Consider the following 16,721-nt stretch of genomic DNA (forward strand, 5'->3'; position numbering starts at 1 on the left):
ATAAATCAATCAGAAATCAATAAATCAATGCATATCAGGAAATCCATACGATGCAATATCGTATACATGCAATTTCATACAATGGTCTTACTCGACAAGCACAAACACTAGTCATGATCAATAGTGCTGTTGTAGAATCTATATTGCTGTTGTAGAATCCATATTGCTGTTGTAGATCCGTACATTGGTTCTATCAAGAAGAGTCGTCACTCTTTTGCCCGTCGGCCGCCCGTCGGCATATAAAACTCCTTATGACTCCCATCAATAGTGCTGTTGTAGAAATCCATGATCGATATTTAAATGAAAGCCCGTCGGCCCACCATCCTGTACAGGTCAAGATCTATCTCCAACCAACGTTCAACCAGGTTCCCACTTGTCTTTCAGTAATAATCAATCAATGTAATAATCGATGCAATAAGCAATATTAAAGAAATCTAGGACAATCATATCAATAATCATACACATATCAATTCAATCTATCAATCTCGAAAAAATCAGAAATTGTACGAAAATCGGGCAGAGTAACGGCAGTCGGTCAAATTTTACACAAAAATCCTGCAAAAAGACACAAATTCCAAATCTCTCCAAATTACAGCAGAATAACCACAACATCAATACAAGACTATTATTCTATAGAATCCAAATCAAAGTAAGTCCTGATATTTTTCTATTCAATTAAAATCACGTAGAATCATATCCGACCGGTAAAATCATCGCAGAATAAACTCAAATCGTGTACAATAATCATATCTATAACATACTAAAAGTTGTGCGGTGAAAGTTGTGTCAAATCGAAATCACGTCAAATGTTCGACTACGAAAACACAAAACAGATTACAACTCGGTCAAAACACAATATCTTTGAAAACAGAGATAGGATTCGGAGTCCTTACCACGAGATCTACACTTTTCCCAACAGTAGCGTCGGACGAAAAGCGCTCCGCGGCCTCCAAAATCCAGCTTTCCTCTTTTTCTCTTTCTCTTTCTCTCTCTAAAATCAGATATTTTGATTTAAAAATGATTTTCTCTCTCCTCAAAACGAGCTGATTTTCTTATATCATTAGGCTGATCGGCCTGGCCGATCGCCAAATCGTCCCGGGACGATCAGACCAAAATCGATCGTCTTGGACGGTTCCCAGAACTTATTTCAGGACGATATTTTGAACAGTACAGATCGGCCTGGCCGATCTCACTATCGTCCCGGACAATTCTGGGAGGGAAAATCCAAGCCAGAGAGGAACAGTAAGGGAACGAGGTCTCACATTCAATCTCTTCGATTATGGTGACCTTATATGTACTAGAACATTGCGAGGCAATGTGTCCATATCCATGACACCTATAACACTAGGTTCCAGAAGTGGCTTTGGGAGTATCACGCTTGGAAGTCTTACCTCTAAAATCAACGCCATTAGGTCGATTCTGAGGTTGACCAGAGGAACTTCTAAACGGATGGGATGCTTGAGTTCTTTCTTCATGGTTTGTCAGTCGGTGATGGGATGCTCACCTCGAGCTTCATGCATGTTCTCTAAGTTTGGCTAGTATTGGCTAGCTTTGTTTGTAAGCTTCATCTTCGCGACTATCCTAGCCTCCGAGATGCTATACCATTTGAAATAACTATCCATCCCTTTGAGCCAATCCAAGAAGATTTGAGTGTTGAGGGTGCCGTCATAGGAAGGGGCATCTATTCGGATGTTTTTCAATAACTGGGCGGCGTCGTTCTCTCTCCAAGTGATTTCATGTCCTACACGCTCATGGTTGGGTCTATGATGAGGATTATAAGGTTCCCGCTAATGTCTGTAGTCAGCCCGAGTTTCTTCGACATAAGGCGAGGGAGGTCTAGAAGGTGCGTATATTATCGAGTTTTCTAGCCTTTCGATGTTATCGAGGCGTTCTCCAGTTTGGAGTCGAAAGTCCGCTAAATCAGATTGGGTGTTTCTAATTTGCTGAGTGACTGTGCCTAATTGACCAACAATGAAGTATATAGTCGCTTGAATTTGTTCCGGATCCATAGGTGGATGTTAAGGCGCACTAAGGAAGGGTGAAGGGTTAAAGGACAGCACTTAGACACTAAATGTACTCACCTAAATGCAACTAAATGATGCAGAAATGACAAAAACAACAAACTACAGTAATTGGTTAAGTTGCCTTGATGTTTAGGAGGGTTGCTAAGGTGTAGGCAGCACCTAAACACTAGGTTACACTCACCTAAAGGGCCACTTAATGATGCAGAAAAAATTCTGGACAGCAAGATTGCTAAGGTTTAAAATTTTCTAGGTGATGACATGCATGTAGCAATATCTACGAATGATTATGTAGTTCACTAGGATGAGTTCTAGCATGTGTAGTCTATGCTAATCATGCTCTGATACTAAATGATGTGAAACTACCAGAAGTTATCGAGAACATTAATAAGAAAGTTGTTAAAAGTTTACCATTATAAAATTATGCTTCAAGACAAAAGAAAATTTTAAGGATTCGTAGTTTTCCATTTGCTTAGGCAAAGAAACACATGTAGATTAACCAAGACACTCTTAGTCAAATACAAAGGCAATAGAAACACTAATAGCTTGTAATAATAATAGGAAATTTAATATTGAGATGTTCACCTTGAGGGTTCTCTCACTCTACAGTTCTAGGGCTTACCGGATGAAGATCTTCCAAACTAGACTTGAGATTACCACTAGGAAGAAAAAACCGAGGAGCTTTGTTGTAGGGAAGGTAGCCGACTGTAGAGGATGCACGGATCTTCAGGCGAGGAGCCACGGGATTCTGGGTCGTTGGAGCTCTATTGTTTTTGCGAGGCAATAAACGATGTGGTTGACGTAGCGCTCCACCGACTCGTCGTACTCCCAATCTGGTTCGTAGAGAACAGATCAGAAGATATCTCTCTCCTCGGGCGTTGTAAACAAAGCCATGGTCAATCTCAGGATCGGCTACATACTTACCTTGAGAGGGGACGAGAAGAATATGGTAAGGAGAGGATGGGTAGTAGTTCGTGGGGAAAGAGGATCGACCGTGAAAGAGGTAAGGGGAGAAGGGACGGGTGGAGAGAAGGGAGGGGTCGGCTAGAACTAGGATTGTGGTGAGGTTCTTTTGGGTTTAGTGGAGGGAAGCACAAATTCGAAAATCCTGAATTTTATTTCAGATTTTCTAAAGGGGAATGAGGATAATTTGAATACAAATTAACCCCAAAATTAGGGCTAATGGGAGGCGGCAGCTTTATTTGGGGAGGTTTAATTGGAGAAAGAAAATCCAAGGGAGGGGCCGATTATAGGAGGAGAGGAGAATATGTCTAGATGTAATGTATGTGGTCCCCAATGGAGCTAATGTGATTTAAATCAAATCAGATTTTAATTTCAGATTTGATTTAACTTAAGATAACTTTCTAATGAGGGATTATTTTCATAGGAAGGTGTTTAAAATTCAAAATAGATTAAATCCAAATAATGAATCTTTCCTAAATAGCATGGAGGTATTTTAGGAAAGTAATTATAGGTAATTTTGAAATTTGAAATTCAAATTTAGGGGAGTATGGAAGGGTGGCCGGCGGGTTGGATAGGTAGAGAGGAGGGGGGCTGCGGGCTGGGCTGGCCGTTGGGCCTTGGCTGGAGGCCGGCGGCTTGGGAGCCAAAGGGGCCGGCGGTATGAGTTTAAGGAGGAGGTTAATCTTTGAGAAAACAAAAAGAAACAGATGTGGTGGAAGGGGAAGGCCGGCAGTGTTATGGGGAATTCAGTGGGTGGGGTTAGGGAAAAATAAGAAGACGACGAACCGCGAACCTAGGAATCCACCAAGGTTGATGGGTATTGCTTTCACCCACCTAAGGTCTCTCCTCTCAAGAACCCAATTAGAGATCAAGCAAAGAAAACTAATATTTCATTCATCATTCATCATCCGATACAATAGAGGAAGCCACAATATATAGGCCTAAGAAAATAAAAATACAATGACTCAAATGCCCCTGGGGCTACAACTCAAGCAGACTCAAAAGAAAGGGTACAATCGTAAATAGCAATTAATACATAAAACATTAAAATAAAGACTAGGCATCAAAATAAAGGCTGTGGATCGTAGCCATCGATCTGCGACTCATGTGCTGATATACTCATCGAAAACGTCTGTCGATGTCCTCAGCAACCCCTTTTCCTCTATGAAAAGCAGTATCTATCATTAAGTGGGCTTGAGTCTGCCATTACAAAGCAAGCACTGATGAAAAGATAAAAATCCTCTGAATGCTACTATGGCATCTCAATCTGCCGTCCAGCTTGATCTATTGATGGCCTTACCCATGGTTATTGGGCTGAAAAGGGGTTTCAAAACTGCATTGGGCAACATCATCATCATACAACTTCAATTTTACTTAGTATTCTCTACATTCTTGCTTGGAACAAAATCCTATTACTTTGGACGAACAATCCTACATGGCAGAGTAAAATATCGAGCTACTGGATGAGGATTCGTTGAGCGACATGTAAAGTTTGCAGAGAATTACAAGATGTACTCTAGCAGTCATTTTACAAAGGGTATAAAACTCATGCTTCCACTAATTGTTTATCAGATCCATGAATCTACAATTATTAATTCAACAACCATTATATTTCTCACTGCATCCATGTGGTTTCTTGTTGTCACCTGATTTTTTGTGCCATTTCTTTTTAACCTTTATGACTTTGAATGAAAAAAATAGTTGATGACTGGGATGGCTGGAGCAAGTGGATAAAAAGTAAATGCATTGACAAAGAATTACTGAAAGATGGTATATTCTCTAAAGTGAAGCACAAGTAGATAATGAAGGATACAGAGCTGGATCATGTGCTACGTGGTTCTCGACAAAAAGCATATTTTGTTGTTAAAATAGATTATTAGGAGATCGTTCCCTTCCTTACACCTTGAGGATAAGGTGGTTCTTCAGGAGGGGAGTATTGATACGCTCCCGGTGGAAGATATTTAGAAGGTTCCTAATCAAGGGGAGTTGTTTAAGAATGTCCCTAATTAAAGGGAAATTGTTTAGGAAGGTTTCCTAATTATATTTATAATATTTAGAAAGGTTTCCTAAATTCTGCTTAATTGTTTAAAAATGTTTCCTAAATTATATAGGATAGAAGGAACCTATAATCGAAAAAAAAGTTTCCTAAATTATGTTTATACTATTTAGAAAATATTTAATTGTTTAAAAAGGTTTCATAAATTATGTTTAATTGTTTAGGAAGGTTCTATTTGTGTTATTGTGCTCTAGGGCAATTTAAGGGGGAGTTGTCTAGGGATTTAAGTTCATGCTTTGATTGAGTTATGTTTGTTGTAGTTATTTTTTAGGACTTCCTAGCGATGTCTAAGTTGATTGGAAGAGTTGTTCTACCTCTCGAATTGTAGATCACATGTATCTTGTTTTCTCTTATTAAAGTATTAATACAAAATCAACCACCGTTTTGATTTTACTGTAGTTTTTCTATTATTGTTACTTGTTTTTGCATCCAAGGCGTATCACTTAAATCTCACATATTTCTATTCAATATTCATTTTAATTTTCAAAACTTTGGTCTATTCTTCAAAAAGGAAACAGATTGGGATATAAAAAAATTCAGTAATGCTAACTTGGGTGGGTTCATAATTAATCTAAAAACCACTGGGTATTATTCAATTGTATGGGAAAACATAGTTACTTGCAAAGGTTAAAAATAGGCAGTGGTTATTAGAAATAGCATAGAAGTATAATTTAAGGCTATCGCTTATAAAATTATGGACGAATGTGGCCAAGAAAGTTTTTAAAAGAGCTAAACATCTCCGTTAACAAACTAATTATAATGATATATGATAAGCAAACTACAATTAATAAAGCTATTGATGCGGACATCTGACGGTAGATGATATTCAAAGGAAGAGTTGAAGATCGACGGCCAAGATCACTCCATTTTATTTTAGTTTTTTAATTGTATTTTGATTTAATTTTGTAATTTTTCCTTTTTACCCTTTCGTTTAAGAGTCTTGTCTTATGTAAGCCCAAGGGGCAAATATGTCTTTTAATTTCTTTTTAGGCCTATATATAGAGGCCTCTTCTCTTGTATTAGGCATGATAGAATTATAATAAAAAATTTGTGTTTTCGCACTTTTGTTCTTTGGGAAGAACCTTGGGTGAAATTCCTATAGGATGAATTCATAGCTTCCACCAGCCGCAGGATGTGTTCGGGCTCGTGGCCTGAAGTCCCTTGGTAAAGGGCAACGTAGTACCCGTCAACTGCAGGATGTGTCCGAGCTCGCGGTTGTATCTTTCTTTCCCTAAATCCTCTTCTCCTCCTCCCTTGATTGCCGGTCAAAATCCCCCACTTTCCACCGGCCGATTCTCCCATCAACCCTTCCACTTCCACAAAACCGACCTCCCCTTCTCCCTACCACGGCCTTAGCTCCACCTCCAACATACCCGCCAACCTCCCTAGCCGCCGGTCTCTCCAATCCGCCGGTTCATCCCCACCATCACCCAAACCCACCCGTCATCAATCTCTTTGCCTAATATCACTTCCCTCCAAAACTCCTCTTTCCTTATTTAGGATGTCATTAATTCGAAAAAATTTTAAATTCGAATTAATCTAATTTGAATTTCAAATCCACCCTCATTAATTACATTAATTTTGAGAAGTTTCTTTATTTAATTAATTAATCTCATATCCAAATTTCAAATGCTTTCCTAATTAGTACATCTATTTTAGGAAGCATCCTTCAATCATATTAAATATGAAATTATTTCAGATTTAACTCTCCAATCTCCCATTAATGCATGGTGGGTCCACATACATTGTATGTGGACACTTTTTTTTCTCTTCCCTCCATTGGCCAGCCCACCTTCTCTCCCCTCTCTAATTATTTATTCCCTAATTTACAGTCTAAGATTAGGGAATATTAATTACCTCTTCCCTCCTTTATTCTTCTTATTTGAAATTCAAAATTTTTTAAATCTCCCCCACCTCCTGTTCTACATCGGTTATAGGTCCAAAACACCATGATAGAATAAAGCATACTAAAATTGATACACATTTTAGAAAGGAAAAATTGATCAAAAGATTATTCAAACAAAGTGCATTCCGACAGAACTTCAAATAGCAAATATCATAATCAATGGCCTTGATCAATCACAATATAATAAAATAACTTTCTAAGCTATGAATGATCAACATATATTTCCAACTTGAGAGAGTGAAAATTCTATAAAGAAAGTCTAGTTGTGGCCCACACCTACTTATCACCAGCAATCCGTGTGCTTTGATTAAATCAATCATAAGATGGTAGTCCACCTCAACAATCCGTCATTGTTCGTCCGTCCTTATATGAACCTCCATGAAAAACTAAGAAAGAGTTGATTCTATACTAATTATTTCTTAAATATAGGACTAGTAACTTGTATATTATATAAATATATACCTCTTCTACAATATGAAATAAGGGAAATAAAATTCAGAATCCTTTAATCTTTTTTGTGCCTCTTATTTAAACACAAATCAGTTATTTTGTTGGTTCCTGATAGGAGGATGAAGTTCAAACCATCTCGTTCATCATGGGCGTTGTGTGGCATCAAAGCACCATGGTAGGAAGAACATTCTTCCTAACAAATAAATTGTTATAAAGCTAATAATGATTTTTAAACCATACACAATACTTTCATGAGAATTTCAACAGTATATGTAAATGTTTTGAGAGCATAAACTAGCTACTGTATAGAGCAACGACATTTCTAAGGACAAACTCAGACATGGATATGTTTTAATGCGGTTCTTCTCGTCAAATGACATGCCAATAGCATTCAGTATTTTTAGTAAAGGAACAGCTTTTCCTAACTCACGTAATACTATCTTTTACCATGAAATTCAATCACCAAGGCTTTAAGAGATCAAGCTATAAAAGTACTTACAAACTAGGCCCATGCTCATCATGACCAGCAATCAGAAGTGAGACTCCAAAAGGGCGTGACTGAAATAAATATAACGAATTTTGAATAAGTATATTTCACGTGTTAACCAGGCTCGGAAAGAAATTCCACAATCTGACATCAGAATAACAAGAAACCATGATAAAGCTTGTTCTTTGATACTTAATTATGCTTTTGCATTTAGCAGCAAGAATTTTATGAACACAACAAAGTTTCTTCCAACAAGAGAGACAAGGAGGTAAAATTTCATGAGAGAATTTCCAACCTTAATGAGCACCTGCATGAGGTGGTGCCTAGAAAATTTAAATGGTATAAGCAAAAGGGAAACATTCATAATGAAAAAATTATTTTTTTTTTCCAAAAACAAGACTACAACACCAATGAATTCAATGCAAGTCTCAATGAATTCAATCATGGGGAAATTGCACAAGAAACGAGTAGAACTGAATTATAAACCTAAGAAAAATACATAAACAGATGCTTTCACTCAGAGCAATCCTTAAAAAAAAGATTAACCACCCACTAATTCCTCTATACTGGAAACTGAACGCTACCCACACAGATCCAATGAGCTCATCAAGAACTACGCACCCTCACTCCCTCCAAACCATGGTAATCAGCAATGGGGCCTCCCCTCCCTCTCTCCCCCTCCCTTCGTCTCCCTTTCTCCAGCACCCCCAGCCCCTCCCCCTCTTTATCCCAAAAACCCCCAACTCTCAACAGTACCAAAGAGGTACGATCAAACTCATCAAAAAAACATTTCATTAAAATGCTTTTTGCAAGAAACAGATTAACAAGATTACTATCCAAGCCTATATCAAAAGCCCATTTTAGAATATTTTCTACAAATATCTATTATATAGGCAATATTCTGTGGAAAAATTAAGGACCAGTTTGAAACCATCCCTCTGTGATTATTTGGAAACTAAAGAGTAAAATGCAAGTCCTACGAAAATTATCACCATGAGTTTTTATCAAAATACTAATAGCCAAAAAAAAAGTAGGAAAACTCCACTAACATTTTATTAGAAAGCTGAATATTTTAACAAAAAAGGCAAAACATAACCCAAACACCACCATCCCTAAGCAGGTGAAATTTATCACCACAATTTAACCTTTAGATTAGGAGATAAGAAAACAAAAGTAGATCCTTAAACAGTAGTCCCTCCCTCCATACACACATACACAAAACAAAAGTAGATCCTTAAACAGCCCTCCCTCCATACACACATACACAAAAAAATGAGAACAGAACAGTACCATGACGCCCATAGCATATTTATCATCGTTACCTAAACTCTATTGCATTGCTCAAGCAGGAAGCAGGAAAAATAAATAACTTCAAAAGTTATATTACAAACACATGTTATAATGATTTTCCATCAATAGCTAACATAAATGAGGGCTTATATCTCAGATGGTCGCCACCAAGCAAAAGCTACCTCATTTGTGCATAAGATCAGAAGAAATACAACTATACTGCAAACCCTTGAGCCGGCCCACCAAAATCTATTAAAATAGCATAAACGGCCACCTCAAATAATACAATGGCAAACCCGGGAGTCATTCGCTCCAAGTCCTCACTCATTGATGCTTCAAAATACATCATAGATCATCATCGAAAGTTGACTCCTCATCTGGAGGGGTGTATGTGCGTGCATATATATAACCATTCTAACCTGAAAGCATTCATAACTTATTTTTTTAAACCAGCCATATCAAAGTATTGTTCATATCTCCGTAGATTGATCCTCTCATTAGTGGAGAAATTATTGTGTACTCAATCCGAACGTGCTCGGATGTGCATACACACTGCTTATTTTGTTGTGTATTTTTTTATACATAATTTTTTCTACGTATTTTTTACGTATTTTTTGTGTATTTAGTGAGTATTAATTATTTGCTACTTATTTTGCCACGAAAAAATTATGTATCAAAAAATACGCAACAAAATAAGAGTGTACGCACATCCGAACACGTTCGGATTGCGTACACAATAATTTCTCCTCATTAGTGAGGCTAGACAAGGCGATTAAGGTTGTAAGTCCTTTGCAATCAAGTTGCAAGTCTTTGCTTGTGCTCAAATTGTTCAAATTATTTCTTCTTAATATTCAAATGGAGTTCAAGTTTGAGTCTAATGTTTGCAGGTTCAATGTCATTTGAGTCCAAGATTATGTTCTAAGTTCTAACTCAAGTCCAAATAAAAGTCTTTATTTGATGTTCTAATTTTGTTCAAGTCCCCTGCAGTTCAAATCAAATTCTTGCTTGGATCCAAATTGTTTAATTCATCTTCAATTAGTGTTCAAATCAAGTCAAAGTTCTTCTCATGTGATCTTGTTCAATTCATTTAATGTTTAAATTGAGTCCAAATTTAAGTCAAACATGTTCAATCAAGTTCAATAAAAGTCATTTATGATTGCCCAAGTCTCCCATATCCTCAGTCGAAATTTCGACAACCTCCCGGTGTCTCCCCTGTTTAGGAGAAAAATCAAGAGGCAACATTCCCCTCCACGCTACACGAGGGCTTCAGGTAGATGTCCGTAAACACTGCGGCTACATTTATCTTCAATCCCTAAGACGCTACATGAGCGCTTAGGGGTCTTGGGCACCTGTTGAAAAGAGCACAGGGATTTCCCCACGTGTGGGTACTTAATTTTATCCCCCTCACGCTACATGAGCAGTACGGGGATTACCCATCTCGTTGCAAGCGCCGCACCAAATTTTCTCCCTACTACACTACGTGCTCGCGTAGGGAGTTTGCCGGTTCATCACAAGCTACGAGAGAGGAATTTCAAGTCATAAGTCAAACCTTGGGGACCAGGAGGTGGAGGGCACGTGGATTGAGGCAAGAGAGAGGCATGCTTCCTTTCTCTTTCCTTCTCTCTTTTTTTGAATTAATTATAATTAACACTAATTAATTATAATTAATGAATTAATTATTTTTAATTAATTATAATTAATTAAATAAATTAATTAAAGTTTATTAAAATTAATTATAATAATAAGTTATAATTAATTACAACTAATTAATATTAATTAATTTTAATAAATTATGATTAATTAAAAATAATTAATATTTTATTATTATCCGAACCTATCTCTGCGTTCGGTCACCTGACCCAATAATTTGCCCCTTCACAGCGGCGAGCTCCCGTCCTAGCTTCCGAACAAAATGTCATAACTTCCGATCCCACAGGAGGGAAAGTCGTCAGGGGAGCAAAGCCGAAGAAGCACGCGACAGGGAGAAAGTACCTTCACAGCGGCGAGCTCCCTTTCTTGTTTCCGATCGAAATGTTGTAACGTCCGCACCGACAGGAAGGGAAGGGAAGTCGACGGGGGAGCAAAGCCGAAGAAGCGCGTGACAGGGAGAAAATACCTTCACAGCGGCGAGCTCCCGATTGTCGCTTCCAATCGAAATGTCGTAACTTCCTTTCGGACAGGAAAGGAACATTTTCGAAGGAGCGAAGTCGAACAAAAACGAAGAAGCGGAGGAGTGAAGTTAATTTGTCACCAGGTACCCGAAGCCTTCCCTCTCTCGTGTATTTAAGGAGGTGAGATCGTGCGACGTTGAAGAATGCCGAAGACGTGCGAACGACGTGCAGCCAGTTTCCAGCGACGTGTGACTCTCACGTACGAATGAAATTTTTTTTGTTTCGGTTTACTCACAGTACACAGTTGGGCTTAGGCCCCTAATTTTTCCAAAAAAAAAAAAAAAACAGTACACAGGTCAACAGGTTAATCGACAAATTAAACTGAAAAGAGAATACATAACGCGACATGGCTGTAAAATCAAATATATTATTTAAAGTAGAAAACATTTGACAGCTATGAGAGGTCGTCTTAGAAAAGGATATGTTGGATTTGTAATGGAACACATATTTTGCCTTCCATAAAAAAATATTGAACTAATATAACAAGAACTAGGAGATATATATATATATGGAGGCCCAACAAATAATAGTTGAAATCTGAATCAGCACTACTAACCATAGATTCTTCTTCGCCCTCACCAAATCGAATAGCATGATCACAAAGCGCTTGGGTAGTAGACTCAACAGTCATTGGCTCACCATAGGAAAACCTGTGATTCTAACAAACAAAAAAAAAAAGAAATACACATACAGAATAAAAAGTTCAGCAATTGGCACATGCTTTTAAAGGCAAGCTGTTGGTGCTCAATTTCCATTAAAATCACCTGTGTTTCAACTCTTGCATGCTCAACGAGTGTGCGGGCATCAGCTATAAAACCACTCATAGCACATCCAATGTGCTCATCGATCTCCATTATTTTCTCTACACTGCTTGGCTCCTGAACATAGTGATGCTTAATCAAAAATATGTCAAAGAGAATGGAAGATAAAAAAATTGCATCAGATCATTTCACCATAACCAGTACCAAGGTTCATAAAGAAGATGAACAAGAAGAAAAAATGAAACTCCTAGCAAGTACTGCACCAACTTCAGAAAGGTGCAGTGCAAAGAAGAAACTTATATAATTAACAAACAAAACAACGGTTATAGTTTGACCTTTCCAAAATGTTCTCTACTTGCTGGTTCTGCTGTGTCTTAATAAAGATGGTTCGTTATATTGGCCAAGCAAGGTAAAACCCCGTAAAGCCAATTGCAACATTTTCAACTGAGATTTCGGGGGACACTCAAGATTAAATACGAATGAAAACCTTAGAAAGAAAAGATGATTCATGCCACAATACAATGCTGTAGAATCTAATCTGCATATAGGACTGCAGTGGATGACAGTTAGAGACCTAGATATAACTTCCATAAGGCAGTTAATTTTTATATGAATTTCAAGCGCATAACAAATGTAGGGTTAGCTGAGAACAAGCAGATTTTAATTCCGGTGTAACTTATGACTTCTCTTGAGTGATGCAACTGAACAAAAACATGCACCAGACAGCAAACATGACAGAAATTTACAAAAAATAAAAACTCTGACCAGCGTCCTAAAATGACAGCCAATTTAGCATTTTTGGGTTATTTTTTGAGGATTTGAAGCATCTAACTTCTTTTTGGAGGGCAAAGAACAATGCCAGCTAAGGTGCTACCGTAGTACTAATTGAAATTTTTTCTTGCAACTTTACCTTCGCATTTTACGAGGATATTTTGTGATTCAAATCCATGATCCCCATGTCATAAAAACAAAACCATTGCTTCAAACCTGCAGTCTAAATGGTTCATGCCAAAACGTATAGATTGAGTTTGTGATAGTTTAAATAGTGTGAGGAAGCTCTGATTTTTTATGGAGATGTGAGGAATCCTATTGTTTATAATCAGAATTAAAGATAAGTGGCATAGAACCACCTGATGTGACAATGATGTAATGTCCAACATTACCAAAATCAACACTGGAAAGATCCACAAAACTATATTATAATAGTTTGAATAGTGTGCAACGGATTCGATTTTCTTTAAAGATGCAATGAATCCTAGGGTTTACAATGAAAGATTGGTGACGTAGGACAACTTAGCTAACCAACTACTCAAAAATACTAGACTAAGGCGGAAAGAATAACATAGGCTTTATAACCAAAGGTGCTTTACAATATCCGTGACATATGGCTCGTTTGTTTTGGCATTTCTTTTCCTTTTCTTTTTATAAATGGAGATTTTTTTACGCTGTTTGGATGAGACACTTCTATAGAAATGCTTTTTAGAGGACTTTATTTTTCTACTATTTTGAGAAGCTTTTTGATATTTGCTTCTCCGTTAGAAAACTTCATTCCTTTAACCATTGTTTCTAAAACTATCTTTTACAAAAGGAGAGGATGAACCAAAAAAAGTCCCAATCATCCACCATGATTGCATGCATGTGCATGACTTGATTATCCAATGCAAGGCTGCTTGACATTACAAATGGTATTTTGTTCTTTTGACAGTCCTCTACCACTCCCCTTCTTGGATGCCCACTAGCGCCACCAACGATTCCAACACATGGCAGGCGCTCTAATATCAACTTGATGTAGGATCACTAAGAGTAACCAACTGCCTTAAAATCCTTACGTAATGGAAAATGCACAATTAAGACTTAATGTTTAATTGTCCAATCACCCCATGTCCATAAATGCGTTACAACATAATGACATTGTAGTCCACTATGTTGAATGCAAGTCTAGGACTCAATCATATCATTGATTTGTAGACTATTATTATGATATCCTCTTGATAATCCTTTACCATTCTCCTCCCATGGATGCTCGAGTGCATTCTAAGGGACTTGAATCTGTGACTTGTACTTTAATACCAAATTGACATACGACCACCAAGCACAACTAATCACTAAGTACAACTAAAACCATATAGGCAATGGTCCAACCACCTCAGATCCACAATTGTGTTGCAACACCCATTACTTAATCTTCCGCAATAGTCAAAAATAGGTCCATGAATCAATCATCCACCATGGACTTCTAGAGACGTGATGGCTGTTATCATGTTCTCTTAATTGTACCACTAAGGATTCGAAAGTAGGATATGAAAAAACAACAAAAAGATGGACACAGTGTTTTCTTTTATAAATTATTTATATAAATTGTGTAATTAAAAAACTTAATACTAGTATTTTACACCACAGGCATCAGATAAAGAAGTGTAATATCATATACATTACATAAGAAGCTTCAAAATTAATGGTCAATGCCACTAGCATTAGTCATTAAAGCCAATAACAAGTATGAGAAATTATACATATTCTCCGTAAATCATCCACACAGTTCAACCCATCAAGAAATCAATATGTAAATCAGCAAATCAACCCCAAGAGCTGTAAAGTAACTTAAAAATCCGATCAAAACAACATGAATTTATTAACATATACCAGTAGAGGTGATGGCAAGCGCTTCTCAACCGCGAGCACGACTCCTTGCTTCGTCTTTATTCCAATAGCAGTCGCACCAAGCTGATATAAAAGGTTCATCAATATTCAACAACATAAGCCTTCAAGATAAATTTGTCAAATTAAAAATTATAGAAAAAACTACCCTACCTTTATAGCCTCTATTGCATACTCAACCTGAAGCAACCTTCCCTCAGGCGAGAAGGTGTTGACCCCTCGATCATATTCAGTCCTTGAAACAAAGACATGTATCATAATTCATAAGCACCCTCTACTCCGTAAACAAACAATGAAGAAAATTAAATATAAAATTGAGGCCAAAGAGAACTAACCTCGTGAGAAACATCTCCAAGATCACCAGAAACCCTGACCTCTCTGGGAAAAGCTCTGTTTAGAGATTTCGGTGACTGTGAGGAGCGAGAAAGAGCAGAGAGGAAGAAAGGTCTGACGAGTAATGGGCGAATACCGCAATGGGCTCAATCAAAATAGTCCAACTGCGAAGCAAGTGCAAATGAGCAAAAAGTTGCGATGGGATCGGCATTTTGTTAGATGAAGATCGTAAGATGATTTGGTTGCCAAAATTTTGGTCCATCATTACCGGAACCGATTTCGCGCGCAGTTACAAAGAGTTTTATTTTGGGGATTTATAAAAGCACTACAAATTTTTTATGTAATAATAAATTTAATAATTATTTTTTATATTTATTTATAAAATACTAAAATTTAAATTATATTAAAAAAATTACTAATATTGATATATTTAAAACAAAATATTTATTTTAAAACAAAATATTATAAAAATAAATATAAAGATTTGACTATAGCTATTGAAATATATAAATAGATATGAATGTATACCCTTTTTTTATTTTTTTTAATCTTTAGCATTTTTTTTCAGAAGTAAAATTTGGACGCCATATATACTCTGACTACGATATTATTGTGTATTTAATAATCAAATATATATTTCAAAGAATTTTAATTAGAGTTATGCTATATGAGATTTCATAAAATTTATCCCAAGTTTATTTATCATATAAGTTTAAGGTATCAATAAATAGTCCGATCAATCCGGATTCAATCTAAAAATTTCAGGTTCAGATTGATCCATTTAATAAAAGAATTGAGTTCAAATTTATCCGCCAACCTGACTTTAATTCGAAAATAACATGTTTAATATTTTTCTTAAATTCTATTATTTATTGAAATAATCTTCTTATTTTTAATTACTTGACTTAAAATGTATGGGTAATAAGTTCTTTTTTTAATTAAAATAGGTTAATTTTGGGTTTAATTTTTTACCCATTTTTAAAATGGGTCGGATTCAATTTGCCCATGTTCAAATTGAATCAATTTCGGGTCTAACACGAGCCCGACTTGTTAACTTATTTTGACACCCCTATTATAAGTCATGATTGACTTATTAATGATTTAATGAAAATAAATTTAAGTGTGTGTGTGTGTGTATTTGGACATTTAGGTCAATTAAGTCAAACACATACACACATCATATACACAAAGACTCAAACCTACGATCTTATAGTTGTTAGCCTAAGATCTGAACCACCATGTAAAAACGAGTTGTGTATGTTAAATACGTAAAAAATCTGAAATAAAATAATGCTTATGTAAATCCTCTTTTTTTTTTTTATATCCACCAATACATGCGGTCCGGTCACAGGACGTAGCTCTACGTTCGACCGCCAGTAGAATCGCGTCATACGTTCTCACTATTTACCACACGCCCCGACAACCCGACTCTGAACGAACCCATGATGGCTCGGTATTTCTCGATTTTGCTAGGTATTGCTCGGTATTACTCGGTATTGTTAGGTATTAATCGATTTTGCTCATCAATAACCAATACCGAGCAAATACCAAGTTGCACCGAGTTTTTCTAGGTATTGATACAACTCGGTATTGCTAGGTATTGTTCGATTTTGCTTGGCAATAAC

The 16,721-nt window shown here is 36.7% G+C and overlaps 1 protein-coding gene across 2 annotated transcripts in view; it reads right to left on the reverse strand.

Annotated features, from left to right (window-relative positions):
• Nucleotides 1-15,491, reverse strand: part of LOC110103556 (proteasome subunit alpha type-5) — a 31,411-nt gene extending 15,920 nt beyond the window's left edge. For both annotated transcript variants that reach the window (XM_020832327.2, XM_020832328.2), the window contains exons 1-6: nucleotides 15,099-15,491; nucleotides 14,917-14,998; nucleotides 14,749-14,829; nucleotides 12,109-12,222; nucleotides 11,901-12,002; nucleotides 7,896-7,954 (exon numbers count right to left, since the gene is read on the reverse strand). In XM_020832327.2, coding sequence (XP_020687986.1) covers nucleotides 7,896-7,954; nucleotides 11,901-12,002; nucleotides 12,109-12,222; nucleotides 14,749-14,829; nucleotides 14,917-14,998; nucleotides 15,099-15,112 — 452 coding nt within the window. In that variant the 5' untranslated portion in view covers nucleotides 15,113-15,491. The remainder of the gene's footprint in view (nucleotides 1-7,895; nucleotides 7,955-11,900; nucleotides 12,003-12,108; nucleotides 12,223-14,748; nucleotides 14,830-14,916; nucleotides 14,999-15,098) is intronic.
• Between the last annotated feature and the right edge of the window lie 1,230 nt (nucleotides 15,492-16,721).

Source organism: Dendrobium catenatum, unplaced genomic scaffold (assembly GCF_001605985.2).
Source record: "Dendrobium catenatum unplaced genomic scaffold, ASM160598v2 original_scaffold_254917, whole genome shotgun sequence".
NCBI classification, from domain to species: Eukaryota; Viridiplantae; Streptophyta; class Magnoliopsida; order Asparagales; family Orchidaceae; genus Dendrobium; species Dendrobium catenatum.